The 19,207-nt window shown below is 56.0% G+C and overlaps 1 protein-coding gene and 1 long non-coding RNA gene across 3 annotated transcripts; one reads left to right on the forward strand and one right to left on the reverse strand.

Annotated features, from left to right (window-relative positions):
* The first annotated feature begins 1,165 nt into the window (after positions 1–1,165).
* On the forward strand, positions 1,166–5,878 carry LOC145538304 (uncharacterized). The gene is made up of 2 exons (XR_014076768.1): positions 1,166–1,412; positions 5,133–5,878. It is a non-coding gene; the product is annotated as an uncharacterized LOC145538304 (long non-coding RNA).
* PTTG1IP (PTTG1 interacting protein) lies at positions 2,257–18,834 on the reverse strand. Of its 2 annotated transcripts, XM_081570133.1 has the most exons (7): positions 18,668–18,834; positions 17,776–17,787; positions 11,935–11,987; positions 9,944–10,052; positions 6,329–6,500; positions 5,619–5,665; positions 2,257–3,960 (listed from the first exon to the last, which is right to left on the reverse strand). In XM_081570133.1, exons 1-7 carry the CDS (start codon positions 18,765–18,767, stop codon positions 3,914–3,916), a joined length of 540 nt encoding a protein of 179 aa, XP_081426259.1. In that variant the 5' UTR covers positions 18,768–18,834; the 3' UTR covers positions 2,257–3,913. The 2 variants fall into 2 exon arrangements, with proteins under 2 accessions (XP_081426259.1, XP_081426258.1); XM_081570132.1 differs by lacking the exon at positions 17,776–17,787.
* Between the last annotated feature and the right edge of the window lie 373 nt (positions 18,835–19,207).

Raw genomic sequence — 19,207 nt, forward strand, 5'->3', positions numbered from 1 at the left:
TGGCTCAGGTGATAAAGAAGTTGCCTCCCAATGCAGGAGACGGGTTCAATCCCTGAGTCGGGAAGATCCCCTGGAGGAGAGAATGGCAACCCACTCCAGTAATCTTGTCTGGAGAATGGCAAGGACAGAGGAGCCAGGCGGGCTACAACCCGGGGGTCGCAGAATCGGATATGACTGAATGGCTAACATTTTCTGTGGGGACCTGGCAATCCACCAAGGTCCGCTGGCCAGAGTGGGGCCTGTGGAGGCCAGATGAGGATGGGTCCTACTCGAGTCTAGCTCACTGTGGGCCCGTGGGAACCAGAGGCCCAGCATGTGTCAGGGACGAGCTCACTTGGTGCCTCCCCACTGGTGCCTGGCACCAAAGGGAAGACTGCCCTACAGATAGGCCTGGGAAGCTGTGGAACCCACCCCTGCCGCTGAGATGGTGAGCAGAGCCCTGCATCCCAGAGCGGGTGCCACAGGCTACTGCACCCCAAAGGTCAAATGTGGGGCTCCCTGCATACGATGAGCTGGGTCGTATCCCCTAGATTCACAAGCCGAAGCCCTAATCCCAGCACTCAGAATGTCAAGCTCTGGAGAGGGGATAGTTAATGAGGAAATGAAGTTAGAACGAAGTCACTGGGTGAGCCCTAATCCCATCTGTCCAGGTCCTTCCAAGGAGAGGAGGACAGACATAAAGAGAGACGGCCACACGCTTCCACAGGAGGGGCCGCCTGAGACGCCTAGGGCCCAGACTCCTGGCCTCCAGACTGTGAGACAGGAAATGTCTGTTGTATATGCCTCGAGTCAGTGGTCTTGTCACGGTGACTGGAGCAGAGGCATTCCAAGATCCTCTGAGCCCCCTCTGGCTGTTACAGGGCAGAGGAGTCCTGAAGAGTGGCTGGGGTCACAGCCAGGCCCCAAGGGTCACAGCTGCTGGGGTGAATTAACTCGGCCACTGGGCTCCCTCCAGCTGCTGGCCTGGCACTTGCTTCCCTCTCCTCTCCCAGCCCTGACAGCTGAGACCACCTGACGCCTGTGCCTCCATACTGACCTCAGGCCAGTCGACCTTCTGGCTCTGTCGTCCGCAGCGCCTGACCTGACTATGACATCACTGGAGCTGATGGGCCTGGTGAGCAGGCAGCAGGGAGCCCAGATGCTCAGCCACACCCTGTGCACCCCCAGACAGTGCGGGGAAGCGGCCTGATCAGGGCAGGTGGCCCGCCAGGGGTCTGGCTGTTGAGAACATGCTAGACTGCCCCCTGGAGGCCAGTTGCTGACTTGCTGACCATGACTGTGGGTGGCAAGCTTGGACAGTGCAGTCACAGATCATGGAGCCCACGTTCAGGCGGCTGTCGTCAGAGGCCTGTGATGCCTAGCGGGCTCAGGGAGAGGTGCGGGAACATGGAATTGAGGTCACAGGGCCTAGGGTAAGCTGACAGGGGCAGGGCAGGGTGGGGGTGGGTGAGCTGTGAACCTGCCAGCCCAGTTCTGACCCTGGACCTGCCACCGCGTACTCCAGATCCCAGGACTCTTGTGGCCCCTGAAGAGGCTCCTGCTCATTTTGGTGCCTGGACCCCTGGATTTAGTCACTGAGCAGGCAGGCTCCCTGTGGGCTAGCACAACCTCACTGTCCCTCAGCCAGCGCTGGTGGGCAGTGAGTGCCTGGAACCTTCCCGGGAGGTGGGCCAGTTTCCCCAAGCAGCCACCTAGCCTGACCCCCACTGTGGTTTCCCTTCCTGAGGGGAGGCAGCAGATCCCAGTCCCAGGTGTGAATAGGTCCAACCTCCTCCCGTGGCGGCCTGGAGGCGCTGGCAGTGCCCTGCCTGCCCGTCCCTTCCAGTTGCCCTCAGCAACCCTGTGACTGAGACTAACCTCGGAGTTTGGAGCAGAGAACGTTTATGGCAGGGCTGAGAAAAGAGACACGTGGCTTGTGCTCAAAAAAAACCCAACTAAGCAGCAACTCAGAAGACGGAGGGGCCATCCTCACACCAGGCACTGAGACCCTGGGGAGGGGAAGGGAGTGGGGGACGAGGCGGGAGATGTCTGTGCTGGTCACAGGTCTGAAGCAGGGGAGCTGCAGGAGGAATGAACGCATGGTGGGGCCCGGGGACCACTCAGCTTGTGGTGTGGAGGATCCCTACCAGCCTGGCATTAGGAGCAGGCTGCGCACTCGTGCCAGTGGGTCCTGAAGCCCGTCTTTACTCCAGCAGCCCTGCTGCCCCAAGCACTCACGTCCACAGCCCCCAGAAACGAAACACAAGGAACACGAGGCATAGTCAACAAATGCATGTATTAATCAGCTGATTGGAAACTGGTTCAAGATTAAGGCACTCAGACTCGTGGTTTCCTTGAGGTTACAATCTCTGGCTGCTCTTGGTGCTGCTTCAGAAGAATAGGAGACTGCGGAGCCGTCCCGGGAGGGCTCTCTGCTGTGTTGGGAGGGTGGCACGTGCCCCAGCAACCCGCTCTAACAACCCGTGTATCTACAACCCGGCTCTGCTTTCAGCTCAGCAGCCTCAAGTCAAGAAAGAGTGATTTTTACATCCAAACTAACTACCATGTTAATACAAAGTTCATTAAAGTCTACTACAAAGTTTATGAACAAATAGCATAAAGTAAAAATTTGCAGACTGTTATATTTAGGAATGTTTCATAATACTTTCATTGCTATCAAATGCCCAAGAAATCAGAGAAATAGGACAAAAGACTTTGTTAAAGGTTGTTTCTGGTCTGTGAAATGTGAGGGTGGGACTGCGAGGTCAAACACAGATCCGTGCGGCTAACCAGGCACATGCGACCGTGTGACAATGTCCTCCGGCCCCTGGATCCGCATGAATGCCCCTACTTATTGTGCATGTTCACCTTCCTTCCCAAAGCTCAATGTTTTTCTCATTTAAAACAATATGGCAGCTAGGACTATTTTCAGATTTTTTTTAAGAAAGGCTGTTCACAGTGACTTCACCATCTGCTGTCCCTGCCAGGAAGCGCAAGGGCTACTGACTGCGGGCACGCATCTTGATCTGGAAGAAAGGAACGGCACCACGGCACCCAACGCCCCTTCTGTGGGAGATTCCCAGAACAAGCCGAGACAGATGATGGTTAGGGAGCTAGGGTCGGTGGACAAGAGGGACAGCCGCCAGTGCCTATGTGTGGAGATTCCATCGGCGGTCCCTCCTCTCGAGGGAGGGCCTGTGGTCACCTGCAAGTCCTGAGTGACCACCAGAGACAGCAGGGAGGGTCTGACTCAGGAGACCCCGATCCCGAGGTTGACGCTCAGTGGGGCTGAAGAGAAGGCAGGCAGAGCCTCAGGAGGCCCTCCCACCCCCAGGACACAATAGCACCTGACCGACGACTGCCCATCGGAGGTTTTATAATTCAGATGAACGCTAGAAAAATATCTTGATGTACCAGTAAAAACACAACCTTGAAAAATCACCCCATAGCTGGTCTGAACTTTGACAATAAAGCTTTTTGGGAGAATCTTTTGGGTGGGAGAATAATATCCAATAATTAAAAAAAAAGGTTTACGGCTCAATGCTACTTGGTGTGGGCGAGGTCAGACTGCATCCTGGGCCCCAAGATGCAGGGGAAATGACAGGGGTTGGGGGAGGTCCCAGGACGGACTGCACCACTCTGCTTCCTGCACGTGGACCTCGTGGGCCCAGATGCAGGGCCGTCTGCACTGGCTCACAGACGAGTGGAGGCCTGAGGTGTGCCGCTTCCTCCCCAAGTGGACAACAGAACAACAGAGAAGCCCTGACAGCCTTCGTGTCTCAAATGGCTAAATACAGAAATGAGAGAAGAGGAAACAGAAGCTCCCAGGCCTTGGCCCAAGGCAGCTTCCTACCCCAGGGCGGGAGGCAGACGGGCAGCGGGGTCCCTGCTGACTAGAGGCCTGGAGACTGCTCGCCACGCCACCAAGTGTATCTTAGTTGTTTTCGAATCTGGCATATGGGTTTTCTTCTTTAAACAAACCTGAAAACAAAACAAGCCTGATTAGAAATACACTCAGCCACAGGCAACAAGAGCCAGAAAACGGCACATGAGGCTGTGCACGGTTTCCACAGAAGCCCGTGTGAAGGTTTACTGAAGCCCCAAGGAAGACAGGTGTGCAAGCAGCTCAGACACTACCCTTCTGAGAAAGTCACACCACTGGCGACGTTAAAACCAAAGTGAAATTTACTGGAAACAATACTTCTAAGAAAAATAGGTCCTAAGCAAAAAAGACTTGTTTGCTGATCCAGAAAGAAATAAGAAAGCCACTGTATCATCCCTCCGTGGCTGGCTAAATTATACAGAAGAAAAGAAAAGCACCATACTTAAGATGCTCTATATAAATCCTGATTAATTTTCAGAATTAAGGCCACAGGCAGAAGGTGACTTGTCAGTTCGACAGTGAAGGAGCTAAACACCTGAAGACCAGGAGCTGTCTGTGCGAGAAGCATACTCTCTCTCTCTGTAACAGCTGGAGCCACTCCAAAACTCTCCTCCCCACAGGGCTTGGGGTGTGGGGGATGACAGGGCCAGGTACGCGCAGAGGGAGGGTGCTGTCTGTCAGGGGAAGATGGTGAGCTCAGCTGGGGAGAAACACACAGCTGGTTTGGGGTAGGAAACGATCATGTGCCAAGTATCAAGTACAAGCAGTATTGTTAAGGTCCTGTTGGGAAAAAAACCCCCAAACCAGCTCCTGGTGCTACTTCTAGTTTAGAGGGAAAAACAGACGATAGCTGCCTTGTGAGGAGGAAGCCAAAGGACAGCGGGTTTCTCTGCGCTGTGTCCTGTGTGTCAATCAGGCTCAGCTCTGACCCCGCCCCGCATTCTTCCCATGGTCAGGCGTTCCTTCCACAGTCCAGGCCATTCAGAGGGCTTCACACAAACGTGTACAAGTTAATTCCATCAGTGCAATTACAGGGCAACTGATGAGCTCCTTGAAAGGAATACAGGGAATCTCTTACTGCTCCAGAAAAGGCCTTGTGCAGGCTGGGCACAGGTCCAGGGTCCCATCACTGCCTGTGCTCTGCTGTGTACATATGTGTTTGTGTCTGTGTGTACACACACATATGCGAGCACACACCCACCTGTCTCTTATTTACATTAACTTTAATCAGTTGTCAAAAAGCGCCTTTCTACAATTTCCAATTTCGTAGGAAACCAAGTGCAGAAAACACCAATGATCTCGGTGGTTTGAGAATCAGCACAGAATCAACTGAACACAGGAGCAGGTTCAGTGCTCCTAACACCAAGGAAAACAGTCCCCCCATGGAAAACCTCTGCAAGCAAACGCTGGAACAACACGACACAGCTCCCAGGACAAGGCCTAAGTGTGGTCACTGCCGAGAGGGTGGGGAGTCAGGCCAGGAGCAACTCCAGCATGAGGGCCGGGCACGCAGGGCCCCGCAGTTCAGAAGCTCCCCCACTGGAAGGCCAATCAGAGCAGAGGGGAAGGGAGGCAGTACTTCACTGGCACGTAGGTACCGGGAGGGCCGACGGAGGCACAAACACTTGGGGGACCAGTGGTCAACCGCATGCTCCTGCAGAGCCACCCCCAACACAGCAGAGACTGCCCGCACTCAACGTGACTGGGAAGGCAGGGCAGCCCCTGCCAACAGAAATGGGGAGCCCACTGTTCTTACCATATTTTTTTCTGATTTCATCATGTCTCAACTTCATCTCCGCTCTCCTAAAACAGAGAAATCTGGTTTAGCACCAAACTATGGTGTAATTCTAACAGCTGTGCCTCTCACATCCTCTGGCCTGGAGCCAGACCGGACAGGACAGCTTGACCATGGCCACTCCCACTGGGATGGGCAGGTGTTAAGCACACACTCAAGGCTGCTTTGATGGCACATCATTCAACTCTTCCTTTCAATAAAACCAATTCCAGTGCCCCTTACTGTGATTTTAGAAAACTTCTTTTCACATAAAAACAAATCAGCAAAGATCTCCTTGGTTCTGAAGACAGTGGGGAGTACATGGGTCCTGGCCCCCAGCAGCTGCAGGCCAGCACCCCCAACCCTGGCCGCACTGCACACACTCGCCAAAGGGCTCCAGGACCAGGGACACATGGTCACCAGAGCACTGGCCACACAAGAAGCCCAGTTAGGCCTCAGATGGACAGGAGACCTAGTTAAATGCCTTCCTCCTGCTGAGCCTCTGCTGGCTCAGGACTGGATGACCCCCTAGAAGCCATGCTGGCCCAGCCCCCACACTCAGCTTTCCACCCTCTGCACCACCCTGAGAAAACCCTGTGGACACTCCACGTGGTCCTGCTCTTCAGGTGTGGAGGAAGCTCAGGCAGCAGGAGCGCCCGACCCTGCTGCCCCTGGATCAGGCTGGGCCTCACCGCTCCTCCTGCCGGACCCGGCGCTCCTCGCGCTCCCGGATGGCCTTCTCCTCGCTCTTGTCTGGCCGACGGCTCCGGCTCCTCCTGCAGCAGCACCAGCAGCAGACGGCAACCCCCAGGAGCAGGGAGCCCCCGATCACTGACATGGCGATGATCAAGGCCTCGAAGTTCACTGCAGGTTCAAAGGCACAGAGTTAGGGCCTGAGTGTTCCCAGCAGCACCCCTCCCTGCAGAGTCTCCAGAGCCAGGGATGCCCCTCCTCTTGGGGCCTCCAGAACCGGGGATGTCCCTCCCCAAAGGGTCTCCAGAACCAGGGACGACCCTTCTTGTGGGGGTCTCCAGAACCAGGAGCGCCCCTCCCCCATGGGGTCTCCAGAACCAGGAGCGCCCCTCCCCCATGGGGTCTCCAGAACCAGGGATGCCCCCTCCCCAAAGGGTCTCCAGAACCAGGGACGCCCCTCCTCGTGGGGGTCTCCAGAACCAGCAGCGCCCCTCTCCCATGGGGTCTCCAGAACTAGGGACGCCCCTCCCCCATGAGGTCTCCAGAACCAGGAGCGCCCCTCCTCGTGGGGTCTCCAGAACCAGGGATGCCCCTTCCCCAAGGAGTCGCCAGAACCAGGGATGCCCCCTACACAAAGGGTCTCCAGAACCAGGGACACCCCTCCTCGTGGGGTCTCCAGAACCAGGGACGCCCCTCCTCGTGGGGTCTGCAGAACCAGGAGCGCCCCTCCTCGTGGGGTCTCCAGAACCAGGGATGCCCCTCCTCGTGGGGGGTCTCCAGAACTAGGAGTGCCCCTCCCCCATGGGGGTATCCAGAACTAGGGACGCCCCTCCCCCATGAGGTCTCCAGAACCAGGGGTGTGGAGCAATGCCCCAGCTTCCTCCAGCCTGTTTCTGTGACTGAGTTACCAGTTTCCATCAACTTCAAGCAACAGGTAACTTTCCTCACCACCTGATGCTGGAGAGATGTTTCCAGCCTGAGAAAAGCTGACAAAACCAGGGAGACCAGCCCTGCTCTGACGACCTGAGTCAAAGGCCAGCAGGAGGCATGTCCGCCTGTGCAGGCCAAGGGCTTGCCAGAGCCAGGGCCCAGGCCAAGGCACACCCAGGGGCTGGAAAACGGCACTGCCGCCATCAGCTGACTATGGTTTCCTGTCCAGACGAAACACACTTAGGACAAGTTCCAATTCTTTCCAGCTTCTCTTGAGGATTGACAAATTAAAACCAGCCGGTCAGTACTTTTCCACTCCATTCACACCAAAGCTTCTCACAGGACAGCCTGGCACCGTCCAGTCAGCTCAGCCCCGCCCTGTACTCCTGGATGGTGGTGGGACCTTCCCATGACAGCTTGCAGCACTGGACTTGCCTCCCGCAGCTGATAACCTTCGACCCTGCCGGTTTCTTGGCTGGGGGCGGGGGAGGCAGATGCCCACCACCCTGGTGCCCCCACCCCAGAGCCACCTCAGGCTACCAGCATAACAGCACTGGCCGTGAATCTTATGGTTTTTTCTCCTCTGACCTATCCTGGAAGTGCCAGAAACACAAGAAATAGAAGTAACACAAGACGCTCGCAAGCAGAGGGTGTGACTTTTGGACTACAGAACTCCCGAACAATCAACTTTAAAAACCAGTGAGACTGAGAAGACTGTGGCTCTAAGACACACCTGCCCCCACAGGAGCCTCTCTCGTCAGCAGCTAGAGCCGGTTATAAAGCAGAAACAGAAACCTCACCATGATGGGAAACAGGATGTATTAGACCTGAGCAGAGAGAGACCTGGTCCTGGAAAAGGGGCCAAATGGTAGCGACTTCGCTGTTCTCCAACTGAATGTATACATTTAAGGTTGTCACAATCACAAGCCCACATGATTATGCCTAGAACTGGATAAGATGTCCCACAGTCATCTCTAAGAACAGAAAGCACCCGGGGCGCAGGCCTGCGTGAGAGCGGGGTGTGCTGTGACCAGGTGAGCCAGGAGTGTCTCCAGCGGCCTGACCGCAAGGCTCCCCTGGACAAGATCCCAGCTCCCTGCCTGCCCAAGGATGAACCCAGCAAGTCCATCACGCTTTCTCTAGGAACAGCGGGCACTCCACCCTTCTGTTACCATGAAGACTGCCCCCAGCACCCCCTCACCCAGTGCGAGCCTGTGTGGAGTGCAGAGCCCCCCTCCCCAAACTGCCCAGTGCAAGATGTCCTGTGTCCAGCTGTGCTCACAGCCCCAGGGAGGGAACCTCACATCACAGAAAAGGACTGACCAAGGCCCCACCCCGTCTGAAGCAGCATTGACTGGGGCGGCCACTCCTGAGAAATGTGTGGCCGACAGGCTAAACTGCTGGTGTGAGCCAGCAGTCCGCTCCTAAGGGCATGCCCAGGGCGGCAGGCATCTGCGTTCAGCCCACACAGGAGCACACGGTAGCCCATATACAGCCCAATGTCCACCAGTGCACCACAGCAGTCGCCCGTGGGGTCCCAGGGGACAGGCAAGTGCTGGATGCGGTCTGTGTGTCTTGCTGAGTGGCATCACCTGCAGGCTCCTGTGACAACCCACTGAGTACACAAGTATGTGTGTGTATCCCCACACACATGTACGTGCATGTGTTTGTCCTCTAGAGTATAAGTGTGTTTGCACACATGTACGTGCATATGTATGCGTGTCCTCTAGAATACAAATGTCTGTACACACACATGTATGTGGCACATGCATGCGTGTACTCTAGAGTTCAGGCCCAGAGAGAGGGAATGAGGGCTCAAGTGCGCCCTGTGTTTGGAGTCACGCTTCCAACTGTTAAAAGCACTTTAACAGTTAAAGCCCAAGATGCCCACGGTTCCCTGGAGCCAGAGCCAGCTCTGCAGAACAGGTAGGAGGGAAGGTCCCAGGGGAGACAGACACTAGGACGAAGCAGATGCTGGCAAGGCCCAGGGAGCCTTTCTGGAGCGAGGGTGGCCATGAGTACAGCCAGCTGCGTGAACATCAACAGGCATGCCTCTACACATGTACATGCACACACACACACACACACACTCACATAGACACAAACTTCTGGGTCCCCTAGGTTTCAGCAGGTGAAATCAGAAGTGAGTTGTTCAGTTGAAGGCTGACAGATTCTGAGACAGAAATCATTTAGAAAAAAGGTAACACAGAGAATAAATTGCAGATGAACCCAAAACGCAAACACACAAACAGACCATCACAACTCCCTGCGAGAGCACTGGCTCCCACAACCTGCAGCCAGGCGGGCCTCTGGAAGGCCTCGGACCTGAGCCACTAAGGAAAGGATTAATAAGCCCAACTCATAAAAATGAATTCCAGGTGGCAGCACGTACCACCCACCAACTCATGTGGCCACTAGAAAGCAGCCTGGGTACCACCGAGCGTGCGTCTCCCCAGGAGAAGCACCACTACCGGGACAGGTGTTGACGCCACCTGCGCGGCCCCGGGATGTGGGAGACGCCTGTAGAACTGAGGCCACGGCCGTCAGACCTGGACCACTCCTCTCTCAGACACCAGCACTCTCACCGGCGATCCCCACTTCCGGTGTCTTCCCTTCACTAAGCACAACCAGAATGTTCAAAACGACACTGGTTTTGCAAGAAACCAAAAAAAGTGGTGACTGACCCCAGCACACGCCCCAGCGTGCAGAGCTGAGCCGGCAGAGGGAGCTGGGCGGCAGGATTCTGCTCACGGGGTAGTCCAAGCACACCTTGTTCGTGTTGCACCAAAGGCACTGCAAGAGTCGAGGACAGGATGTCAGAGGTCAGACGGGCCAGCATCCGCCCTGTACCGCCCCCTCTCCAGCACAGCAGCTCAACTCCACCCACCCACCAGGGCCCTCCTCACCCAAAGCTCCTCCACCGGCACTCCACTCCTCGTGGCTTCCTGCAGTACTGGCAGCAAGGCAGGCACTGTGTGCCTCCCCATGTGCCTCATAGGAGGGTCCACATCCCTTGCAGGAGGGGCCAAGCCAGGCAGTTGAGTGGTGTCCACCCAAGGTTATTACCTTGCAAAGACCATAACTTGACCTTTACAACTGCACTGAGTGGTCCATTTTAAAGATGATGCAACTGAAGAGAAAGTGGAGCTAGTGAACATGAAGCCGTGTTGCCCGTGTCCCTGGAACACGTGGTGGGGACCTGGCTGGCACACCAGGCAGGGCCCTAGAGCCGGGCAGGTGCCGGCTCAGATGGGAAGTTTGAGCCACCTAACAAGCCCACCCAAGTGAGAACATTCTGGGTATTTTTATCCGTGAAAGTAAAGATTTCACTAAGTTGTTTTTCTTCCAGGTTTTAACAGGATAGAAAATAATGTTATTTTTTCCATCCCAAGTTAGGGTGAGAGTCTGTTACCAAAAAAATGTCACAATGAAACCCGGGGTCCCAGGACCACTGAGGCAGTGTACACTGTGGTGCCTCATGTTCAAAGTCACAAACAGCAGCAAGGCCCTCTTCATTTTGGCCATATGAGGATCCCTTCCATTTCAGTGGTTCTTTCCTGACTTAAAAATTGGGGGGAAATCCTCCATTTTAAAACCGTCAAGTTTTAAACATCTCATCTTCCATCCTTCCCCTGCAGTTTTACTGAGAGCCCCTGGAGTGCACTGAAGTGAGTTCTCCTCTGTGGTAGCTCTGCGACCATCTCTGTCCTGTTTTTAGATAACGAGGTACAAGCACGTGGTGAACCACACAGGGCGCTGGCAGGCTGCAGGGGCCTATGGACCCTTCTAGCAGCTCTTGTGCTTCAAGGAGTCACACACTGAAGGCCTGGCTTTCCTCTGCACTCTTTACTTTTGGTTGCACTGGTCTTCACTGCTGTTCAGGCTTTTTCTCTAGTTACAACGCGTGGGCTTCTCATTGTGGTGGCTTCTCGTCGCAGAGCACGGGCTCCAGAGCACAGGCTCAGTGCTTATAGCGGAGGGACTTAGTTGCTCTGAGGCATGTGGGATCTTCCCCAATCAGGGATCAAACCCGTGTCTTCTGCATTCAGCAGGTGGATTCTTCACCACTGAGCCACCAAGGAAGCCCTCCCCTGCCTGGGTTCAGAGTGGGAGTCAGGCCTTCAGAGGGTGTGTGCATCCACTGTCATCTAGGCAACCCCCAACCCCAGAGATGAGAAAGAACATGGGGTGCTCTGTCTCAAGGGCCCCTCAGCAGGAGAGCTAATGCTCAGCACTGGGTGAGAATAGGGGGGCTGAGAGGGCTCCAGGCACACCTGCCATGTCTCAGGGCTCATGTGTAGAACAGTCCAGCCCCTGTCCCAACAGGCCTGCAAGGTGGAATGACGCCCAGGAAGCCCTGGACACAGGTCGACAGTCACAGACTAGGGGCTAAACATGCCCCCCCGCCCCCAGCACCTGTGCTCACCCAACACCACACCTGCGGGCCCCGGGGCTCATATGCGTTCCTGGCCGTGAGCCTGTTACACATTTGCTCTCAGGAGCTGAAGCAGCACGTTAATAACACTCGGTGGTATGTGCAGCTCTCCTGAGACAGTTTAAATCACCCAAGAAAAGCTGTTACTGACCTCCCTGAACCCCATACCATGCACGGGGCCCCTGGAGTCAGAGCTGGCCAGTGTGCTTCTGGATCATGCGCTGATCGCGTACCACTTACCGAGACGTTTTTCAGGCACTCTTCACAGGTTCTGCTTGTGTTCTGAGAACAACCTGCAGGGAAAGAATGAACATCACTGAGAATCCTGCAGTGTCAACACCAGGAGGGCTAAGTGAGTCGTGCTCAGAACCTGGAAAGGGACACCCAGCCTTCAAGGTCCACGACTGAGCCTCTATGAGCAGAGTCCTGTGAGGACATGCCAGCATTGTGCGTGGGCCTGACCCCAGGGGTCTCCTGGGAGATGGCCACCTGCTTCTTGCCTGGGCACCACTGACCAGCTTCTCAGCAGACACTCTGGAGCCGAAGGCCACAGCAGCACCAGGCTGGGTTTGAGCCAGGCCTCAGCCCCTGGCCAGTCCCCCAGGGAGGAGGGAGAAGCTGTTCCAACCCCGTGGAGCAACCCGCACACCCCCGTCCCTTGGGCATCTTCACAGGACAGCCACTACAGGAAGGACTCAAAGCTGAGCAGCTAACAGCTCTGGAACTCGAGCCAGTCAGGGGAGAGCTGGTGCACGAACAAAGACTCTCCAACCCACCATCAAGCAGCTGCTCTTCACCCCAGGCTGCCCCGACATGCGCGCACACTCAAGAGGCCCGAGCACAACCCTTGGCCAGCAGGAAAGGCACAGGAGTCACAGCCAGGTCCCACTGCACACCCACCAGAACCGAGGATGCGAAACCTTGGTGAGGGTGGGGGCTCGCAGCGTGTCAGTAGGTGTGCAGAGCAGCTCAGCCACTTGAGAACAAACAGATGCTCCCCCGAGATGCAGCAATTCCACTCTGTCTTGTGTCCCTGACACACCAGGACCCCTGGTGCACAGGAGGGCTGACAGCAAACTTCACATATAGTAACAGCTGAGCGCTGAACACGGCCCAGGGGGTCCAGGCACCATGCATGCCCCTCGGCCTCCCCACAGGTCCAGAGAGCTGCCAGGCGGCTTCTCCTGCCTAGTGGGCGCATGCTCCCCTCCCCTCCCAGCACCACCTCCTCCTCACATGCAGTGCCTAGGGGGCAGGGGACAGAGGTGGCTGGAGGGTCTTGCAGTGGGACACTCTTCAGCCCCAAAGAGGAGCACGCCCGCACAGAGATGACTCTACAGACCACAAGGACCGGGAAAGGCCCCCACAAAGGCCCATAGCACAGGGTCTGGGACAGGTGAGACTCAACTGCGGGGGGCAGGTAGGACTGGGTGGGGCCCCGACCACTGGAGATGCCTGTTCTGAGGCTGGAAAGAGGTCAGGGTCACACAGGTGGAATGCACTCGATGGCACACGTAGGTTCCTGCATCTCACTGCACACAGAATGCATCTAAGAAAGGAGGGACACTGAGCTCCTGGTAATGGCTTGTGCAGGGAGGCGCAGGGTGGGGGGAGTGGGGGGAGTGGGGGTGTCTGCAATTTCAGAATGAGACAAACCCAACGGTGGGCAGAGGAGTGCTCACCACCTGGGTCCCTCAACTCCATGGACTTCCTGAGATTCCCATGATAAAATGCAAGGAAAGGGAGCTTTAGCTCTAAGTCACAATCTCATTCGTAATGTTTGCTGACCAGGACCTGTACAGTAAACTGCTACCTGAGAGGGCTGAGAGCGCTTCTCTTCAATAGTGTAGCTCTTCTACATCCCATTTTTAAAAATAAAAGCCCATTTTTGTCACAACATACCATTCTAAGGCAATCACTATTAAATAGCACCCTTCTCAGAGCCTCCAGTGGCGTGATCTTAGGTTTGTGTTGAAGCTGATTTTAGACTATTTTGACACATTCAGCCCAGGAGGGCAGAGAAAGCTAACAGCTCCCAAAAGCCCCTCACAGCAGGGCTGAGAGGGCAGGGCTGCCACAGGTGTTCGGAGCCTCCCACCCCCCGGCCTTGGATGGCAGGAGGGGGAGCCCCACAGGGCTGCCGTGAGGACGGCTTCACCTGAAAGCTGAATTCTGAGTTCTGTCCACCAAGGGGCCGAGGGTAGATGATTCTGTCCCCACTACAAGGCACCAGGCTCCGTGCAGGACAACAGCTGGCCCCACAACCAGGGCGGAGACAACACCGTCACCTTGGACAGCCTGCTGCCTCCGACAGTGGCACAAAGGCCCAGAAGCCAGCGTGGGTGGGGGGTCCTCCTTGCCAAACTGGCACGACTTAAACATCAGAGTGATGGATTCTCACCTCCTGAATGTTCATGATTTCACACTAGCATGGAATAAACAGAGAAGGACAACCAGCCAAGCGTCTCCATCACAATGGACGCCAAGACCACTGAGCCATTTGTGGAGGGACAAGAGATTACATAGGGTCTCAGAGCAGCCCCCACCCCACCCCATTTAACTGTACTTAGGAAGAGAAAAGGCACCCGAAGAGTGATGAACGTATTGCCGCGATGACCTATGACCACAAGACCACAGGACCAGTGGCAGCAGGTGCCTCCAAGGGTGCAGGAAGGACAGTCACCCAGTGGCTGAACCCTCCCCACATGCACTCGAATCAGATCAGAGGAAACTGACGGGACCGCAAAGGGGTCTCTGAGCCCAAGGACATGCTGAGGGGCTGCCCCAGGGGAACGGAGGCTAAGAGACATCACAGCCAAAAGCGACACATGCGTGCCCAGGGTCAGCGGCCGGAGGATGCTACTGGGAAACTGGTGATCCGTGTGCACAAGGTGTGTGTTAAATCAAGTGTTCAGTAACATCCTAACGGTCACCATGCAGACCTGACTGTCACGTTCTGCTATGTCTTCCTTCTTAGGAGATACACCCTGGCGAACTTAGGGCAAATGGCCACATCACAACTTGCTCTCATCAGTTTGGGTAATCCAACTTTCCCGGCGGTCCAATGGGTAGGACTTTGCACTTTCACTGCAGTGGCCTGGGTTCAGTCCCTGGTCCGGGAAGTACAGTCCCACAAGCCATGTCGCACAGCCAAAATAGGTAAATAAGCAGTCCCAGGCAGATACAGACAGGAAGGCAGAGCACATGTGGCCAAGGCTGCAAGAACAGACAGGGATTCTGGAGTTCACTGTACCATCTTTCCTTCAACTTTCTCTGCAGCTCTAACTTTTTCTAATAAAGTGCTGGGTGGGAAGGCACGGTGGGGATCTATCTGCATGACGCCTAACACATCCACTCTCGATTCCTTCTGAAAAACTGAAGAAAGCCTGCACTTCCTTGTCGTCAATCTTAACAGAGGCCAAGAGAGCAGCAGTAATAAAGCACAGGAATTCTCCATGGGGAATTTCCAACGTAGAAGCCTGTGTGACAACTGGTCTTACAGGAACTAACAGACCCAGGGTCTGCAGGTCACGGGCCAACACAAGTCAACAGAGAGGCCAGGAGGGGCAGGCCAAGGGGACTGCCTCGCCCTCCTGCTCCCAGCGTGCCAATGTCATACAGCCCTCACCGAGTCAGCACAAAGCCCTTGAAAACAGCAGGGCGTAGTAAGAAAGGCAAACATGTTAACTATTTACATCTGACTCAGAGACAGAGCACTCTTGGTCATTCAGGGCATTTATCTCCTCATAGAAACAGGAAATCTGGAGCCAAAAAGCTCACCCAAGATTCCAAGCTCGAAGAGGCAATGTTGCTGAGGCCGGGCTCTCCAGCTTGGACTCTGAGCCAGTGACTAGAGAACCTTAAGTCTTGTGCTCTCAGGAAAACTAAGCTAAAGAAAAAGGGTTCTCAGGACATACCAGCCGTGGTACATCTGAGTTCTTTCCTACAGGTTCAGGTGAGTCCTGCTTAACTACAGAAGGACACACACTACGTGTGTAAAGAGACATGTTTTCTAACAAGGAAACAAGTAAGAATATTTCCTGTGAAACATAACAGACCAGAGGGCTGCATTTGGCCATGCTGGCGGCAGTGGAAGGTCCCCAGAATCAGGCACTGTGGCCATGGCACAGGGTAAAAGGATGTGGGGGACGGGGGGTACTGGGGCTGTCACCTTCACAGGAGAAATGTGGCAGCAAGTTCATTTAGACAGAAAGTCCCGGCTGTCTTACTACCTCGGCATAAAAGGGGGAAGGAGAGCCCAGAGCAAGGCAAAAGTTCAGACCCGTGCACGCACCCAATGCCCTGTGACCTGCTTGGGAGCCCCCCGCCCCGTTTTCAGCAGCAGGACCGCAGTGCTGCTGGACTGAAAGAGTGCGAAGGAGCCCCACCTCCAGTCCCAGCTCCTCTGGATCCCTCTGTTTAGGATAACAGACTGAGGTCCTTTCAGGGGTCGCCTTCCCTCCAGATGTAAAGATGAAACTCAGGTGGACTCTGACCCCATACACAATTAAAGTGGGGTCCAAAACCCACGAAACTTCTTCAATTCAATGAATTTCTCTCTGAAGCTCTTCAACACCTTGTGGGTTCCTAATGCCTCCCCTCCACCCAAGTGCACAGCAGAGAAGACATGGCTGGTTCTGGATTGTCGTGATAGTTTATGAGTTCACACACCTGTGGTGATTACTATTATCTGTCAATAGTCTGGGCTACGGGATGCCAAGAGAGCTGGTAAAACACCGTTTCTCGTTTCCTTTTTATGAAGATTTCTTTCTTCTTCTTGGCCATGCCTCATGGCTTGCAGGGTCTTAGTTCTTCTCCAACTAGGAATGGAACCGGGGCCCCTGGCAATGGAAGCACTGAGTCCTAACCACTTGACTGCCAGGGAATTCCCAAAACATAGTTCCAGGAGTATCTGTGAAAGTGTTTCCAGAAGACATTAGCATCTGAACGGGTGGACAGATGAAAGCACCGGCCCTCTCCAGGGAGGTGGGCATCTCCCACTCCACTGAGGCCCTGACAGAACGAAACAGCAAGGCAGCACGAGTCTGCTGTGAGCTGAGATGTCATCTCCCCCTGCCAGTGAGCCTTCGGGCTTAGACTGTGCCGTGACTCCCTGCTGCCTAGTCTTGAGGTGTGGACTGGACCACACGCCAGCTCTCCCTGGTTGAGCAGACGGCAGCTCTCCTTGGTTGAGCAGACGGCAGCTCATGGGGCTCCTTGGCCTCACGGTCCCGTGAGCCAGTCCCTCATAACTCTTTCTCTACAGCTACATATATCCTGCTGGTTCTGTTTCTTTAGGGTAATCTTTCCTGACTAATATGCACAGCATCCTTGCAAGGAAAACAAAGTATCTTAAATGGTGTAGTCACATTCCTATGGTATGACAAGCACTAAAATCACACAGCAAGCCCAGGCTCTGTGGGAAACAGGCACCTCAGTGCTCAGTGTGGCTAGAAAAACAGCGGCTTTTCTCCTGAAATACTAAGTCTGGTTTCATTCCCAAACTGTCACAGGACCCGCCCACTCAGCTCACAGGGGTCTCTGGCGGCTTCAGAAGTCCAGGGCCAAGCCAGCATGAAAAGCAAGCAGCCAAACACACGGGGGGCATTTCCTGACACCCCCACTCTAACAATGCAAGAGTGGAGGCCCTTCAGCCACCCAGGAGAGGCTCTTGGGTGATAGCAGATTTGGCTCTCATCCAGCCTGTTTAGTAAAAAGCACTCCCAGATCAAGCAGACCAGCTCACACAGCTCCTTGGACACATGGTCACGGGAGCCAGGTCTTTGTAACAACTCTTTCTCTACAGCTACATATATCCTGCTGTGCTGAAAATTCACATTTGTGCTGAAAAGTCAATTTCAATCGAAAGTTCCCTATTCTGTGCAACTCCACTGCTGCACTGAGAGACAATGTCACAAGTGTGCACACAAGTGTATTTAGGAGGAGACTGAAGAGACACGCAGCATTGCACACACACACCCGCTCAGGCCACACAGAGGAAAGGTGCCTTGCAGTGCTGAACAGAGTTGATGCAGCTACAGCTGACAGGCCCCTCAGGCTGGCCCAGGTGGGTGAGGTCACCAGCTGGAGGCTCTGCTCCCCACACTGATATTACCCCCCCACCCGCCGCAGGCCACACACAGCTCCCCCATCAAACCCTCCAAGATCCCCACCCACCTGTAGACAACCCACAGGATGCTGCCCGCCAGCAGCCCCCTTTCTGGAGCTTCTGAGCTCTTAGGCCATGCACTCTCCTCACCCCTCACCCCTCTAACTGCTATTTCCAGGTCAGGCGGCCCAGGAACTCAGCGCCTCCATCAGCCAACCACCATGTAGGCTCAGCACCTGGCACAGGTGGTTACTGAGAAGCGGTGGGATAAACAAGGAGGGCCACCCACCTGCCCAGGTAGGGAAGGTCTGGAGAGCCTAGGACCTGCTCCCGCAGGGCAGGCCAAGTTCAAGCACTGGCTGCTGACCCTGGAGCTCCTCGGAGGGGTCTACTCTGCACAGTGGGCATCGATGGAAGAGCTTCACACAGGTCTCCTCGAGGGGAGCAAAGCCCCCCAACACACCAGCCGTGCCCACACAAGGGCCAGGCCCCTGGACTCCAGCCGCTGACCTGCTGTGGGTCAGACAAGCTCTCGAGCTCTGCTTCCGACCCCGAGTCCACACTCCACAGCTCTTTCCCAGGGTAGCGGGGCCATTAAAGAGGGGACAGCGCGCTCGGCCAGGCCGCCCCCGCGGTCCCGGACCACCCTGAATGCTGAGCCAGGACAAAGGGCCGGCCCAGGCCACGGACGGACACTCGGGTGGCCCCCGGCCGTCCCCGCAAACCGCGCGGGCCTGGAGCAGAGACCCCGGGCGGCTGCGACCCCCTGCCCTCCGCTCTCCTTGACCCCGACCCTGCTCCCCCTGTCCTCACCTCGCCCGGTCCCCTCGACCCCTTGACCCTGTGCCCCCCTACCGCCCTCACCCTGCGCGGCGACCGCCGGGAGGAGCAGCAGGAACAGCGCTGCGCCGCCGAGTGTCGGTCCCCAGCGCGGCGTCGGCCCGCGGACCCCGCTGGACGCCATGGTGGCTACGGCCCTGACGGTCGATCGTCGTCTCCTTCGTCGTCCGGACGCGCCCCACCTCGGACCCACGCCAAAAGCCTTAGCCCGGAAGAGCCGCCCTCCGGAAGTGGGCGGGGCGACGGCCGAGCCACAGCGCAACAGGGGCCCCTCCCATCGCCCTCCGGCCTGCTCCCAGCTGTTCGCGATCGCGCCTCGTGGTGCGCGGTTCAGTGCGCTTGCGCGGCGGGAAAGCAGCTGGCAGCGAGATCCGTGCGCGTCAGTGCGCTTGCGCGATAGCGAGGGCTGGTTCAGCTGGGGCGCCCCGCGGCCTTGGCCCACAAGGGGTGCAGAAGCTCCAAGGAGTCAGGAAGTGGCGCTGCTTCCTGGACTGGTCTCGCAGGCGGTGCAGAACCAGCAAGCTAGGCCCCCACTCCCGCCCGGGCACCAATATCCTCACACGC

The sequence above is a fragment of the Giraffa tippelskirchi genome, chromosome 2 (genome assembly GCF_054371585.1).
Source record: "Giraffa tippelskirchi isolate mGirTip1 chromosome 2, T2T-mGirTip1v1.2.pri, whole genome shotgun sequence".
NCBI classification, from domain to species: domain Eukaryota; kingdom Metazoa; phylum Chordata; class Mammalia; order Artiodactyla; family Giraffidae; genus Giraffa; species Giraffa tippelskirchi.

Excerpts from the sequence above, each read along its gene's own strand:
- PTTG1IP (XM_081570133.1), bottom strand. The coding sequence starts at position 18,767 with ATGGCGTCCAGCGGGGTCCGCGGGCCGACGCCGCGCTGGGGACCGACA. Across the intron at positions 6,501-9,943 it reads ACGCTGGGGCGTGTGCTGGG|TGAACTTCGAGGCCTTGATC; the intron begins GTCAGTCACCAC and ends TTGAACCTGCAG. Across the intron at positions 5,666-6,328 it reads CGGGTCCGGCAGGAGGAGCG|GAGAGCGGAGATGAAGTTGA; the intron begins GTGAGGCCCAGC and ends TCTCTGTTTTAG.